The sequence below is a fragment of the Typopeltis vanoorti genome, chromosome 12 (assembly GCF_054136105.1).
Source record: "Typopeltis vanoorti isolate ZY-2024b chromosome 12, IOZ_Tvanoo_1.0, whole genome shotgun sequence".
Classification (NCBI taxonomy): domain Eukaryota; kingdom Metazoa; phylum Arthropoda; class Arachnida; order Uropygi; family Thelyphonidae; genus Typopeltis; species Typopeltis vanoorti.
This window is the reverse complement of record NC_143560.1, coordinates 29,721,608-29,739,011: the sequence shown is the minus strand read 5'-3', so window position 1 is coordinate 29,739,011 and position 17,404 is coordinate 29,721,608. Positions and strand designations below refer to the sequence as shown.

General features: G+C 34.6%; 1 protein-coding gene across 2 annotated transcripts in view; it reads right to left on the bottom strand.

Moving 5' to 3' along the window:
• SWIP (strumpellin and WASH-interacting protein) overlaps window positions 1-17,404 on the bottom strand; it is a 557,147-nt gene that overhangs the window by 279,320 nt on the left and 260,423 nt on the right. For both annotated transcript variants that reach the window (XM_090402140.1, XM_090402141.1), the window contains 2 exons: window positions 14,576-14,681; window positions 5,988-6,104 (listed from right to left, as the gene is read on the bottom strand). In XM_090402140.1, coding sequence (XP_090258266.1) covers window positions 5,988-6,104; window positions 14,576-14,681 — 223 coding nt within the window. The remainder of the gene's footprint in view (window positions 1-5,987; window positions 6,105-14,575; window positions 14,682-17,404) is intronic.

Genomic DNA, 17,404 nt, shown 5'->3' with positions numbered 1-17,404 from the left:
TCTAACTCCAAAACTGTTCAAATGCAGTCCATCTCCAAGTTTCTCTTCCATTTCTTAGCCTCTTCTCAAGTATCCTTACATAAAAAAAAAAAAAATTGGAATATTAAGTAGGGATATTCCTCTGAATTATCACACTGAATTTTCTTTCCATTTTTATAGACATATACCATGAGATCACTACTACTACAATCATCTGGAATTTGAAATTCTGGCCACGCCTTCTGAATTATGCAGCAGAATCATTGTAAAATTTTATACCTCCACACACAGTACAGTCCATAAGTTTTAAAGAAAAAGATAAAACATTTGTTAGTTGAAATGCAATCTATTAGCATCTATATAGGCTTTAGCACAGTCATAGAGTTTTTGGAGAGTCACAGAAAATTCTGTTTGTTCAATTGTCTTTAATTCAATAATTACAGCTTTTTGGATAGATGGAACATCCACAAATTGGTCTCCTTTCAGTTTCCTTTTCAACTTGGGGGACAGAAAATGTCCTCACTCACCACATTTACCCTCTCTGGAGGGTAATGATTATAGTAAAGATTATATGGTATAGATATACATCTCCTAATAGATGTATCTCTATACATGGTATAGAGATACATCTCCTTGTCAATAGTTAGTGTGTGTGGCTGCTGAGCCTTTAGACACTATAAGTTGTCTCAGAAACAATAATATTTTAATCCCAAACATAGCTGCAATAAATGTGAATGACCTACAGCAAATTTGTGGATAAAATTCAACCCAATATGACTTTTGTAAATGCAAGAAGTCTCATCACAATCCTATCCCTAAATAGAAGTAATTTTATTTTGGTTTACAGCTAAAAAATGTTAAATGGGATTGAATTCAGGATTTTGGATATTGCAAATTATCACTCATTATGCTCTATACTTCATAATAGAGAGAGGGAAGGTGGGTATGAGGATAATCAGCGCCTTCCTTAATAGCACATTTAATATTGGTGAAGCAAATTGTCAAGAAACATCTAAAACACATAGCCTAGCGTCTACCTTTCAGCCACAAGGAGGTACATTCAGCTACCTTATACTAGGTTTAAGAATTTATTTTTAATCATTATTCTGTATAAAAGTTCTTAACTTGCAGACAGAAATGGGTTGACAGGCAAGAGATAAAGGGAAGTCATGTCTAACCAACCCACATTCAGACAGGACTTCCCTTTCAGAGCAATAAGCTCATATTTAATAATAATGTTACAGCTGAGCTGGATAAAGATACCATACAAGAGGCCATTCCATAAACTTGAGGATACGAGAGTGGAATGTAAACTTTTGACTTGGATAAGCTGGTGGCTGACAGACAGGTGGAGAGCAGTATATGGGAGGCATAAATCAACCAGACTTAAGGTGACTAATGGTGTGCCTAAGGGAATCAATCCATGGACCAATATTATTCAATCTATATATTAATGATATTAGGAAGGATCTGACAGAAGATGTTCAATTATTTACTGATGATACAAAGATAGGCAGGACAATCAGGGGTGCTACTTATATGCAGCATTTGCAGAATGATTTGAACTAATTAGAACTATTGGCAAATGATAGTGGCTATCAATTCAATGTTAGTAGGTGTAAATTCTGAATAAGTAACAAATAGACACAGTTGAAAATATTTAATTAAGATGAATTAATTACAGATATTTCAATTCACATATTGTGGGTCAGTGTCAGTGTAAAACAAAAATTTAAAAAAATATCTGCAATGAAGGTATATGGAGAATGGAATCATATCTCCTTATATGCATTTGTGAGACAGCTAGGCAGTAAAACAATCATATTAGGATCGATTGATGTATGTGTGGGGGGGGGGGATTATAAAAATGAAAATAAGAAAAAATTAAGCAATGTATTACATGTAATAAGAACTTATATATAATTAAACAGTATAGTTCTTAATAATAATTTCCCAGGATTTTAGCATAGAGAGTACATGTTAAGGTTGAGATATGAGCGATGACAAAATACTTCCAAATTTTCTTTAAAGAGACGCTCATATTGATGAGAACATCTCTGTAGTAATATGGAATCATTTCAAAGGATCCTGTGGCTAGTATTAGTAATGCTCATGTTCTGCTAGACCCAATTTGTTCTGCTTCTTGGAGAAAATGTAAGATTGGTCTTTAGAAACTCGTATAGAAACAGATCGACCTATTTGTCCAAAACAGAACACCTTGCAATTGCATGGGACTGAACACACTCCAAATAGCAGTAGAGATGGAATTTTATCTTTTGGAGATGGTATCAATATCAAGTTCCTCCCTAATGTCATCATTTTTAAAATGATTCTGTCACTGATACCATCTGTTCAAGCTCCTAATTTTTTTTCAGACTGTCATATCTTTAGTCTCTAATCTTTGGTCAAGTGCTTTTTTCTAAACCAACTCTCAGATCCATAACTTAACAGTGGTTTGAACACTGTCTTGTATATTGCTAGTTTAGCGTTTTCACTAATTTCTCTCTTATTCCAATATAAATTTATTGAACTGGATTTCCAGCATACCAGCTTAACTTATTCTGTTGTCTATTTCCAAATTTAATTTGTCATCTTCACTAAACTCTGCCAAAATAGCTGAAATATTCTATAGGCTCTCCATTGAGAATGCAGATGAAGTTTTCATGTTTCTGCCTATATATTTTTGGAATATGAAATATTCCAAAAAGTCTTTTTAAAAAAGCATCGACTTTCATGCCAAATTTGTTAAAGGTGCTATTCAATTTAGTCAGTTTTGGAGAGAATCCTGGAGACTTGTACTGGATATGTTCAGGAGTACAACATCGTTTAAATAAATCAAAGTATAACATCAGGTTTAATGCTTGGTATTATTGTCAATAGCAATATATTCACACTAGTGCAGATCACAGGAGTATACAGGGAATCAGAACTAGGAAGTGATCACCATTTGGTTTTGAGCAGGATAAAACTGAATATCATATTGAAAAGGAAACTCTATAAGAAAGTTTTAAAAAGAATCAAAGTTGAGCTGCTTTCAGAGGTGAGCTGTAAACTCAAATATATAAATATTATTCAAGATAAAAAAAAAGAGCATTGAATGATTCAACCAGTCAAGCAAGCAGTGAAGTTGTCTGCAAAGATAGAAAAATCAGAGCTCCATGGTGGACTCATGAAGGTAAAGAAGAAAGCATATCAAAAGTTTCTATTGAGTAAATATGCATGTGCTCTGAGCAAATACAGACAAATAGTTGAGAAATCATGAGAATATGACAAGGATCCACATTTCAGTTTTGTAGTCTGTAAACAGCACATGACAAGGTACTAAGAGAAAATTTCTTCAAAACACTATAATTTTACTGTATGATTTAATATAGTGAGGTACAGAAAGATGGTTTGGTGTCAAATCATGTGTGAGTCAAGGGCATTACCTCCACTGCAATTCATCATCAATATAGATCACATTAGGAAAGAAAGTGGCATTAAACCTGACATCGAAATTGAAGATGTTGGTTTCAGATTTTTAGTCTATGAATGATGCTTTAATCCTCATAAAGGCAGTACAAGTTTGCAGGCTTCTCTAGAAGTAAAACATTTCAGTTATTCAGGCATTTGACATTTCCAAGGCTTTTGATCATGTTTGGCATCAAGGTCTGCTTTCCTTCAGTCAACCTGCCATCCTCTTAACTGGATAGCCAGCTTCTTCTCTGGTCATTTACTGCATGCCATGGTAGATGGTACCCTCTCTTCTAGCTTTGCCACCAATGCAGGAGTACCTCAGGGCTCCATTTTCTCTCACCTACTCTTTCTCTTATACATAAATGACCAACTCTCAATTACTACAAATCCTACTCTTAGCTTTTCTGATGATAGCACTCTTCATTCGTCCTACTCCTCTAACAAACTACGTAGCTCCCAGACATCCCTTACATCAAGATCATCTGCAACCAGTGCCTTGAACACTGATTTCCATACCATCCTTCAGTTAAGAAAAGATAACCTATTCTGTCAAAATGCAGCTCTACCTTTCCTATCGCAAAAGGGATCTCAGCTTGCCTTCCCTCATCCTCAGTAACACAGATATCACCAGACAGGATGAACTCTCTCTCTCTCTCTCCTTGGACTGACACTTATCTTAAACCTCTCTTGAACAAACACATCACATCAACAGCTCCCTCAGCTTCTAAAAACTAGACATTCTGATCTGCTCAAGAAGCTATTTTACACCCACCCACCCAGCTAATCCTTAGAATACTATTCACACATTTGGGGAGGTGCACCTAAAACTTTCTTTGGCTCATAGATAATCCTTCCCGCACAGGTTCACTTCACCTCTATTTCACAGATGCAGTGTTTCAGCTCTATGTCTCTTCTATAGCTACTTCTATGGTCAATGCTCCAGTGAATTGGAAAAAAACATCATTACTCCACTTGCTGTTAGACCTGTTAAAACAAGAGCAGTAGCTTTCCAACATCCCTTTACAGTACAACTACAAACTCATCTAACCAGCTTTTTCCCCTCCTCATTTATTCCGTCTACCATTGTCCTATGGAATAGCCTTCCCCATGATGTGTTTCCCAACAATTTCAACCTTCAGCTCTTTAAGAAGAATGTAAATAGGTTTCTTCTTTCTCAACCCTCATCTGCACTTCATACACGGCACTGATGTGCTATAGGTTCTTTTGTGTGAGATAAAAAAATTAAAATAACAAAAGGGCACAATTATTAGTGAAGATGGCAAACTAAATATGGAAAGAGAAAACAAAATAATGAAAGCTCGTAGAGTCAACTGTATAAATTTATATGGAATAAGTCAAAACACTATTTTAACTGTATACAAGACAGTGTTCAAACCAATTTTAACTTGGAATCTGAGAGCAGGAGTAGAAAGAAAAAAAAAATACTTGATCAAGTGTTTTTTTTTTTTTTGTGAAGGGTGGTAACCCTTCCCACTGCCCAGTCCTGAAAATATTTCAGTTGCAAACTTTGTTTGCTTACACTTGGATAAAGGATTAAGCCAAGAATATAATTTCTTGGTATCTTTAATTTATAGTATAACCAACTGGAACAACTTCCAACAACTATCTCTTATCCAGAGTAATTTAATAATAAAGTGTGACACCTTTTGGCTGCTCGTATATGAAAATATGATTCTGCATTACTTCAACTTTGGTATCACTTCTGGGTCTGGCTCCCATCAGTAGTGGTATACTACTGATGAGACCTCAATAAAGGTCAAAACTGGTCTGGGTAGTGACCCTTCCCATAATGCATAGAATTATACATGTCTGTAAGGATTTGTGCTTTGCATTATGGGATACTAAGGAAGTGATGTGAAATCATTAGCTTCTATATACGAGTTGCCAGTCCTGAAAGTACTTCAGGTGCTTACACTTGGATAAAGGATTAAACCAAGATATAATTTCATGCCATCTTTAATTTATAGTATAACCAAGTGGAAAAACTTCCATAAAATATCTGATTCCCTCAGACAGTGCTTGTGTAATCTCTGCAAAATTTGTAACCGTTTTGTATCCAGTATGCTTCAAATAAAAGTACTCTGATTATCATTATTAGTGGTCAACAAGTCTTGAAAGCATTATCTTCTGATTTTGTATACCACAAAGTTACAAAGGCTAATTTTGAGTGTTTCTAACCAAACATACAGAGATGAATGGGAGTTTCCAGTTAACCTGTCTTCTTTTTTTACCAATTCAGGTGCAAACTTTACACCAGAATTGGTAAAATTCTGGTTGCTTTGAACTGTATTTCTGTCAGCAAGTTTGAATGTCATTATATTCTTGTGTGTGTATATATGCACATGCATGTGGATTTATCAACACTGTCTAGAAAAAAAATAGCCCAATACATTTGAGTAATGTGCATTTCTTTTCAAGGAGCATTGTAAAAAATGGTATAGATTTAATGTGAACATTAAATTTTTCAAAACATTATGGCATCAAATGTCATTGGTCATAATTAGGAATGTACAGCTCTAATGCAAACTTACCTCTTTTAATTTATCATAGATTTCCTGATGGAAAGAATTCAATAAAGTTTCTGGTGAAGCTTGATGATGAGTTGCAATCATAGGCTCTGCACAGTCCTGAAGAGCAGCAACCATATACTAAAAATTTCAAAATAATTAAAATTTATTAAAATTTTACAAGATCATTTTTAAGTCCAATTCACTTCTACAAAATTTAATTCACTAATTTTCACTGATAATATCTGTTAATAACATTTACTAATACCAATAAGGTGGTACTTCTCAGAGAAGACAATCAAATTACAAATTTATTAACTAAAATAATAAAGTTAACTAATTAGGTAGATTACAAAATTAATTTTGAAACTGTACTAAGTTAATGCACAACGTTAAAATCACAAAATCAGATAATAACAATGTTATTATGCTGCAAGCAACTGAAAGAATGAAATTAAAGAATAACGCTATTCTTTCACCAAATGCCAAATGTGAAAACAACCTGAATGCAAGTTGTTTACACATTTGGGATAATGCATAAAACCTATTTAAAAATTCTGTGTTGCTTCTACATGTACTTTAATGATCACTGCTCCAGTGATTTGGCAAACATCATCTGGCCTGTTAAAACAACTGCAAACACAATGAATCTGCTTCTTCTCTGCTTTCTCATTTATTTCATCTACGAGTACCCCTATCTCTGGAACAACCTTCATAATGTGTTTCCACAATTTCAACCTTTGAAGAAAAATGTCAATTGATTTCTTCTTTCTCAATCCTAATCTGAACCTCATACATGGCACTGATGTGCTGACAGATATCAAAAAGTTGTATATGGGTGATGTGATCTGCAACATTTATGGTACACAGTGGTGTACTACAAGGATCCTAAGTCCATTGTGATTCAATCTATACATTAATGACATTAGGAAAGATTTGACAGGCAACACACAGCTGTTTGCTGATGATAGACAGGCAGCTTAATCAGGTATGCAGCTGATATGCAGTACTTGCAGAATGATTTGAACAGGCTGGAAATGTGGGCATGTGAAAATGGCTATCAGTTCAATGTTAGTAAATGTAAAGTCAGCATTTTGGTGTGATGAAATATCCAATGTCATATTATATTGGTAGGATGATGCAAGAAGAAACTGATCAGGCTAGAGATCTTGGAATTTTAGCATACAGAAAGTTGAATTAAAGGCCCATATAGCAAAGACTGCAAATACAATTCAGATAATAACTACCATGATAAAATGAACCTTGATATGTAAAGATAAGGAAGTCATTTTGTCTCTTTACAAGGCCTTGATACAACCTCATGTGGAGGTTGTGTTGTGTGCAGGTCTGGTCTCCACGATGATGCTGACACAGTGGAGAGAGTACTGAGAAGAGTGTTATAGATGATATCAGGATTGAGGAATACAGATTATGAGGACGGTTAGAGAATTTGTGAATTGCAGACACTAGCAAACAGGAAAGGAGTGGTAACATGATTGAGACTTACAAACTTCTGAAAGTCATAAAAAATACCAGTAGATGGAATTTTTCATTTTATGGAAGGTGGGGAGAGAATGAGAGGGCATCCATGGAAGTTAAGACTGAATATAGTCAAGAAAGAAGGTGAGATAAATTTTTCTTTCATAGATGGTGCAATGATTAGAATGGACTGCCACTAGAAGTGGTGAGTGCAGGTCTTGTGGACGATATGTGGCTCCCTCTTTGAGTCCCTGACTCTCTAGAAGGCTTTCTTAATAATAATAATAATAATGTCAGAACAAAACAATTTATCACAGCAACTTGCACAAATACTGTTAATAAAATTTAAAAAGTGTAGTAATGTTTTGGTTTAGAATGAGCAGAATAGCACAGTTTATAGGAAAATATTTACTAACTAAATGTTTGATTAACAAAAAAAAGATCCATATTTAAAACAGCTGACAGCTGAAAATGGGATTAGGGGACAGATAATAAGTCAGTGAATTGGAAAATATTCAATTTGACTTTGTTAACTAAAATGATAAACCCATCAAATTAGTGATGATTACAAAATTAATTTCAAAATTATATGTTTATGTACTGTAAGAGTGTTCACAATCAATGCACAACACCAAAGTCATAAAATGAAATAATAACAATCTATATATAACAATAATAATAACAAAAAAAAAAACTGTAGTAATGCTTAATAATAAATAATGGAACACATATAGACCACAGTAATAACTTTAATTAAATAAAGGTACAAATATTTTGTACTGAAAATAACAGTACATCCTCAGTGTAGAACAAACAGTTAAAGGAATGAAATACAAAGTACAGAACAGTCGGTGGATCACCAATTAAATTGTTACTGCATGCTAGAAGATTAATTACTAAAATATCATTAAATAATTCTTTAAAGATAATTATTTCATTGAGGGTTACATAAAATAAGAGTCTCCTAAACTTTTGGAAGAGAGAGACAGTCATTTTGATTTAAATTCGGGCAATGTAAGAGAGCTTCGCAACTTTCTTTAAAAAGGCGTTCGTATTTAAACCTACATCTGTGGAGAACACAAGCTTTATCCCACTGGATATTATGATTAGTGTCAATGCTATGTTGTGCTAGACATAGCATTGACTGTTACTTTCAGTACGAAATATTTGTACCTTTATTTAATTAAAGTTATTACTGTGGTCTATACATGTTCCATTATTAATTATTATGCCAAAGGTACCTCTAAAGATTTGTAGTAATGCTTTGATTTTGAATATTCTATTGTTTTGAAAGTCTTTGCTAACCAAAAGATTAGCAAGCAAAAGATGTATTTACAAACAGTGAGAAAGGAATGGGCCACAGATAGTTTTATTTCACTAATAAATTGCTTATTCAGAATGTGAGTAAGATAAGAATGAATTAAAAATCATGTATTATATCATATGCGTGGATAGGCTTATGTGTTCGTCAGACATGTTGTAATAGGTTTCACGGTATAAAAAGAACACAGATGGTTAAGAAAATAACTATTTATTAACTTACAAGCTAATATTTCACTGGTATTATATCCAGCATCTTCAGAGCACACAACACAAAGTTTGTTACAAGGGCAAGACAACCACAATCCGGTGTAACAGTGGGGACAGTATAAGTGATTGCAGCATGCAACACAAGACTAAAGTCCTGTATTGACCATCTGTGTTCTTTTTATACCGTGAAACCTATTACAACATGTATTATATCAATTTGTTTTTCAAATTGCACACGTGAAAGCTCCTAAACCTATAGCACATTACTACTGCATGCAAGATAAGGTTATACAGTTCAGAAAGATCACACATAATACTTTTTTTAGTAGTCACTTTAGATATCCACCATTTAAAAATTATTGAAACTATGATGCAAATGTAAATGATATTTATATTGCATGATTGCAGGTTTTTAATAGCAAACGAAAAGAATTTCATTGTCATGCTGCAAGTAAAAGAAAGAATAAATGTGGAAAAATAACTTTAATGAGTGCAGATACCCTAGAAACAGATCCATAAGATGATGATGTGCAAGGAATATCATGAGAATAAAAACAAGAGAGGTTGTGAAATTCATAAAGCACAGGCTAGAAAATTTATTAGTATTGTATGGAAAGATAAGTCAGAATTTGAAAATAAAATGCTTGTGTAGGTTTTTAAAGACAACCCAAAAAGAATTTTATTATTATACTGCAATTAAAAGAAAGAATGAATGTGGAAGAATAACTTTGGAGAATGCAGATACAATTGTGTCAGAAGCAGATGAGATTGCTCAAACAATCAGTGCTCACTTTGCTAAGCTCTATCAGTCTGGTGCACAGAGATACCACTAGATGAGGAAGATGGCCTCTTGAGATGATCTTTGGAATTTCTACTAATCCTTCCCTTGGTCTGACTATTGCTTCCACTTACCTGACCCCATCACCTTCTGTGGAATAGTCACAGAAATTATTTTCATCGGTATGAAGGCCTTCATCCCCCCCCCATTCAATCCACATCTACTTTCCAAGCCCTGATTCAACCAAAAATGTGTCAAACCAGTCAAAAAAAAAAAAAAAATTGGCTTACAGCATGTGGCTCACATCAAGAATTCCAACTTCATACTCTGCCTATACAAAATCATGCCATATATGCAAATCAGTCATCAGTAGATCCAAATCCAATTTCATAAAGGCCAAATGGAAGCCAACTTTAGGATGCTTGCTAAGGCTATTGGATGCTGCTTCTGCTCTTCTTCACTTCCACCTCTGTCTTATCCTGATGGCACCACTATTACTGACCCAAATATAAAGTTGACCTCCTGGCATCACTCTTTTCTTCAAACTCCTGCATAGATGACCAGGAGAAATCACCTCCTACCATACCTGAATTCAAGCACCATATGCCTCATATAGTTTTTCAACAAAAAGTCAGCAGATAACTACTAAATAACTTGGATACTAAAAAGTCTTCTGATCCTAATGGCATCTTACCAATTGTTATCAAACATTATGCTCCAGAGCTAATACCAGTCCTGCATCATCTCTACAATTTATTATACATATCTGGTACTTATCCAAACATGGAAGGAATCTCATATCAATCCTATTCCAAAAAGGGTGATAAAAATCTTCCATCAAATTACTGACCAGTTGCCATCTCCACTGTCCTCTCCAAAATAATGGATAAAATCATCAACAGTCAACTCCTCCACTACCAAGAGGCCCATGAATTAATCAGTGCCCACCAGTACAGATTCTACCATTCAAGATCCACAGATGACCTTGTAACTTACATCAGCCATCACTGGACATGTACCATGGAAAGGTTCGGAGAAACTTGAGCTGTCACCCTTGATATTTCCAAAGCTTTTGAACCACGTGTGGCATCAAGACCTACTAAACAAATTGCCATCCTTTGGTTTCCCTTCCACCCTCTGTAATTGGGTAGACATCTTTCTCTCTGGTCCTTCTCTGCATGGTAGATGGCTCCCTTTCTTCAAGTTTCACCACCAATGCAGAGTACTTCAAGACTCTGTCCTATCACCTACTCTTTCTCCTGTAGATAAATGACCTATTTACAATGACCACTAATCCCATCCACAGCTTTGCAGGCAATACTCTCCACTCACTTATCTGACAAACCATACAGTACTATGACATCTCAGGCTATAAGATCATCTACAACTAGTGCCTTAAACATTGATCTACATACTATCTTCCAATCGGGCAAGGACAACTTTATGTTCAATGCCACCAAAATACAGACTTGCCTTTTTGCAAGCAAAAGAAATCCCAGCTCATCTGCCCTTACCCTCAGTAATTCACAAATCACTAAACAAGATCAGATCTCTTTGCTTGGATTAACATTTCCCCTCCAGTCTTTCCTGGCATAAACACAAATCAATAGCCTCTTCAGCATCCAAAAAACTTGGCATTTTCCTTCATTCAAAAGCCTATTTTGCACCCACCAACTCTTTACTATATACAAATCCCAAATTCATCCATGTTTAGAATAGTGTGCCTAAAACTTCCCTTAAAATCCCTCATGCCATTCAGAGGTGTTGAATTAGGCTCGTAGATGATCCCTCTCTTACAGGCTAACTTCAACCTCTATCTCACAGGCGCAGTGTTTCAGCACTGTGTATAATCTGCAGGTACTTTCACGGTCATTGCTCCACTGAATTCGCAACCATCATTCCTCCACTTTCTGATATACCTGTTAATACAAGAGCTGCAGCTGCCCAGGACCTCTTTACTTTAGTGTGTAACTGCAAACACAATGAACCTGCTTCTATTCATCTTCTTTTATTTCATCCACCTCTGTTCTCTGGAACACTCTTCCTTAAAAATTATTTTCAAACAACTACGATCTGCAACTCTTCAAAATAAAAATCTATCTCAGTCCTCATCTGCACCTCATACACAGCACTAATGTGCCTATGGATCCCATGACCTCTCATGAATAAGATCAATAAAGAAGGCAATAGGGATCTTTCCCGAGTTGACACTGAAATTAAACAAACTTTTTAAGTTACATGTTTGTCTAATTTGAGTCTCAGCTCAGGAAAGAATGTATGATAGTTCCATTGTGCAAGAGTGGTACAAAAACTGATGTGTCTTAACTACTGGTTCATTAGTATCTGCAGGGTCATCATGAAGGTTTTAGAGAAGCTGATAAATAACTCGCATTATAAGTGGATTGACAGACAAACTATGCTTTGTAAGGAACAGCATTGGTTTACTAAAGGAAGGTAATATCTGAGCAATTTGTCCATCTTTCATAATAATGTTACAGCTGAGCTGCATAAAAGGAATTGATACACTATGATATTGCTGAACTTTGATAACGTATTGGAAAGGATGCCACATAAAACTGTTTCATAAATAAACGAGGGATATGATATTTGGAATATAATCTACTCACTTGGATAAAGCTGGTAGCTGATGTTCAGGTACCAGCTTTATCCAAAAATTGGATAAAGTCAAAAATTGGTTTATTGAGGGGGGGGTGGATCTACTAGATTTAAGATGGCTATAGTAATCAGTTCCTTGTTGGGCCAGTGTTGTTCATTCTATCTATTAACAATGTTAGAAAATACTTGACAGAAGATATTCAATTGTTTGTTCATGATGCAAAAATGAAGAAAATGGGCAGTAAAACAATCTGGGACATTACTGATATGCAGTGCTTCCCGGAATAATTTGAGCAGAATGAAGGTGTGGACAAATGATAATGGCCATCAATTCTGTTAGTAAGTGTAAAATTATACACTTTGGTATAATAAGCTATCAAATGGCATATTATATTGGTAGGATTAGACTATGAGATACTGATGGGCCTAGGGATCTTGGAGTTCTGGTGGATAGGAATTTGAGTTTCAAAGGCTGCATTGCAAAAGTTGCAAATACAACTCAGAGAATAATTGCAATGTTGAAACAAATGCTTCCATGAAAGGATAAGAAAGTCATTTTGTCTCTTCATAACTGCACCTGGACCTGTGTGCAGATGTGATCTCCTGGGTTATTCCAAGAGGATAAAGAAGCTGTGATAAGGGAGCAAAGAGTTATAAAGATGATATCAGGATTATGGAATGTAGATTATGAGAAGAATTGAAAGTAGATGGATTGAAGACACTGGTAAATGAGAAAAGAGGAATGTTATGAGGGGAGTCTATAAACTTCTGAAAGATTGTTATAGGACACTGGTTGAGGAAATTTTCATTATAATGATATCAGCTTTTTTTTTTTTTTGAAACTTTGTAATCCATAATCCTCCCCTCAATCTCACAGTAATGTTAGTTTTTTCTTAAACAGAAAGGAAAATGTTCATATCAGTATCTGGATCAAAATGCAGACATTTAATTCTTTTTTCTATTTTTTTTAAAAGCGTTGCATTTCTAATGCGAAAAAAAAATGCATACTGTTTTTCCTATGAAAATACAGGAAAACCTCACTTAATGCAATTAATTTATCCATCAATTAATGCCCACTAAGCAAAATCATGTTAAGTGAATACCATAAACAATAGGAATAATTATAATTCATCCATCAGTTAGCATAAATTTGACAAAAAAAAATGTATAAGCTATATTAGAGGATAAAATCAAAGTTAATAAAAACCAATTGCTTAAATTTTTATTTAATGTCTAAACATCTCATTGAGCTACTTTTTTATAAAAAATTAAGTAAAGATGTTTGAATAGTGCTTGACTTTTTCATCGTCATGCAATTTGCGTTGGCTGGCGATCGCCTTATCAAGATTTCAGCGGACTTCGAAGCTTCATTTCGTATCAGGATCAGCATCAAACAAAATATCCTTAGCATGTTCAATGTGATTGAAAACTACCTCAAGTTCTTTTGCAGTCCGCTTCCTAATTATAACATTTTCTTCTTTTTCGCACTCCTTATCTTCTTCTTCTTCATATGCATGCTGTTCTTCTAATTGAAGGAGATCATTAATGACTTCCAGCTTTTCCTCTAATGTAATTACTTTTCTTCTCTTTTTATTACTGTCACTTTCTTTATCAATCTTTCCCTTTTCCATATCAGGGGGTTGAATATAATAAAGCCTTATAGGTTTCTAAATTAAAGCAAATGAAGGAAAAGTGACTGAGCAAAGAGAGCAAAGTTAGCACATGCACTCGCGATGATAGCTTTGAGTTAACTGCCGAGTGTCGCCAGCCACCGCCCACAGTACTGCCACTGCCCACTGGCTGCTACATTGATAAGTGGCAATGCTTGCTGCAGATTGGTGACAAAAAATTTCACATGACGTAAAATTTTGCATAACATAAAAAATCGCATTAACTGATTAATCACTTGCTTAAAGTGGGAAATAGTATCATTTCACTCAATCGTGCTAACTGATTATCATGCAGATCGAATTCGCATTAAGTGAGGCTTTCCTGTACTTTGATTTCTAGACATCAAAACATAATGCATAATCTTATAAGGCACAGGAGATTTTCTTAATGCTATATTTTTCTAATTTTTCTAATTTCCTTCCTGCAGCCCACAATTAACACATTAAGAATGACTATAAAACTTGCATTATGTATAATTCTTTTTCAATACCTATTTGTAGCTAATAACCATTACTATGATAATAATCCAGCTACTCACATGAATACGGTGAACATCTGTAGCAATATCATACAAATCAGCAACATAAGTTGGAAATACCACATGATGCCAATACAAAAAACTACAGTTGCATGCTTTTCTTAACCTATTAAAATAAAATAATACCTTAAGCTTCCACTACTAGTGGCACAACATTTAATATTCACTATATGTTAGACCAGTTTCCATATTACAAACAGAAAAAATATTTATCAAGTACAGGGAATGCCTGTGCTCTAAATGCATAAAAAACTTACTAAACAAATATCACAGAGTTCAGATTATTGCATTGTAATTAAACAGACCCATTTTAAGCTGACAAAATATAACTAAATTATTTCACATATATCACAAAGAATGTGATCTATGTGAAATCTCTCTCTCTTCCCTTCATTTCACTATATGAAATGAAGGGAAGAGAGAGACAGCAAGGTTTCCCAATTTATGTAATTTATGTAGTCAAGTTGCCAGGATAAGCAAATCATTTGCTATTCTCTTGTACTCCACAGCATATGTGTTCTTTCAGTCGGATCTCCAACAATTAACTTATACAAGCACAGAATTTTATAAATGTCTAAAGATCCAATGTGGTATTTTTGGTGAACAAAGCAAAATAATCCATCTATTAGGCAGGGGTGAATTACTTTTACTTGAACCCTTCTTAGAATAATTGCTATTTGCAATCACATAGGATATAGAAAAAAGAATTACATTGCAGCAATTTTTTTCTACTAGATGGGATAGTATTCATTTTTGAAAAGAGATTATATTATCCTTTTCATTCTTATTTTACTCTAGTGTAAGCATTCAGTAAAAGTTGCAGATGAACTATCTTCACAACTAGTTACTGATATATTCTTCTAAGTATCTAATAATGCTAAGCAGATTTTGTAAACTGGTCAGTCCCTTTCTAGTTTATTGAGTGGAGATCATCATCGAATTTCTGCCATGTACCCTCAAGGGATGTACAGGATATGATAGTACTATATGAAAAATTTATATCATTACTAATTTCTTATCTACAATTTTCCTCCAAATCAGTCTGTTACTTGTCAAGACTCCAACATTATCAGATCTTATATTTCTATCGTCTAAAGCACTTTGTACAATATCAATTCACCTATATCTTGGCCTTCCTTTGGGTCATTTTCCTGCCAACCTGGCAGAGAATATTTGTTTTGCTAATCTTAACTCGCCCATTCTGTTTAAGTGACTACCACCTGAGATTAGAGCTGCTAACACATTCCTGGATGCTGACAATGTCAAGTTCTATCCATGTTTTTAATATGATATTGCCATTGATGCCATCTGTTCGTGCCTTAATCTTTCTCAAGACTCTCATATCTGCAGTCTCTACTCTTTGGTAAAGTGTTTTACTTCTAATCCAGCTCTCAGATCAATAAGTTAAAAGTGGTTTGAACACTGTCTTGTGTACAGCTAATTTAGTGTTCCAACTAATTTCTCTCTTATTCCATATGAATTTATTCAACTAACATCCTACCATGCCAGCTTTATTGATTCTGTTATCTATTTCCATATTTAATTTACCATCTTCACTAAAAACCGTGTCTAAGTAGCTGAAATGTTTTACTTGCTCCACAGGTTCTCCATTCACAACACAGTTGACATTTTCAACAATTCTACCTATTTTCATTGTCTTTGTCTTGTTATTGCTGGCCTTCATACCATTCCTATTACAACAGTTATTAAATTTAGTCAGGGAATCTTGCAGACTTGTAGCAATTTATTTACAAGTATAACATCATCTGCATAAAGCAAAGAGCAGACATTAACATCTCCAATTTTCATATCAGGTTTAATACCACTTTCCTTTAATGTGATCCACGTAGATAATGAATAACAGAGGGGATAATGTACATCCTTGTCTCACACCAGATTTAACATTAAACCATCTTCCTGTACTTCGTTCAATTCTAACTGCTGACTTACAATTCAAATAAAGACTAAGTATTCCTTGATATAATACCCATCGGCACCATATAACTGTAGCATTTTGAATATAGCTTCTCTCTTGGCACCTTGTCATATGCCTTTTCAAGATCTACAAAACTTAAATACAGTTCTTTGTTATATTCCAATGATTTCTCCACTATTTGTCGTAAAGTGAAGATCTGATCCTGACAGCCTCTATTTGGCCTGAATCCAGCTTGTTCTTCACCAAGCTTTTCTTCCACAATTCTTCTCAACCTTTCTCAAGTATACCTGCATAAATCTTACCAGGAACACTCAATAAGGAAATACCTCTGCAATTCTCACATTCAGTTTTATTTCCCTTTTTTATATATGGGTACTATGAGAGCTCTACTCCAATCATCGGGAATTCGTCCCTCTGTCCAGGCCTTCTGAACTATACAGTGCAGCCACTGTAAGACTTTTATACCTCCATACTTCAGCATTTCTGGTCGAATATCATCTATTCCTGCTGCCTTTCCACATTTCAAGCCTTTGATGGCTTTTCTACTTCAAGTATGGATATGTGTTCCTGACTGTATCCCTGTTAAGTTTTTTTTTACCGCTGTGCCATCCTTGTATGTTTCATTTAGCAATTTTTCGAAATAATTACTCCATACTTCAAGGATATCTTTTTCTCCATTTCTGAGCTTCTTCAACAACCTCCAGAATATCTTGCCACCTTCTTGATATTTATTTTCTATGTTCTTACCAAAGTCTTCCCATGACTTCTGTTTAGCTAATTTTACACAGTCTTTAGCTTTCTTACATTTGTCTCTGTATTCTCTAAGAGCACAAGCTGACTTATTTGACAGGAACTTTTGATATGCTTTCTTCTTTTCCTTCACTGCCTCTTTA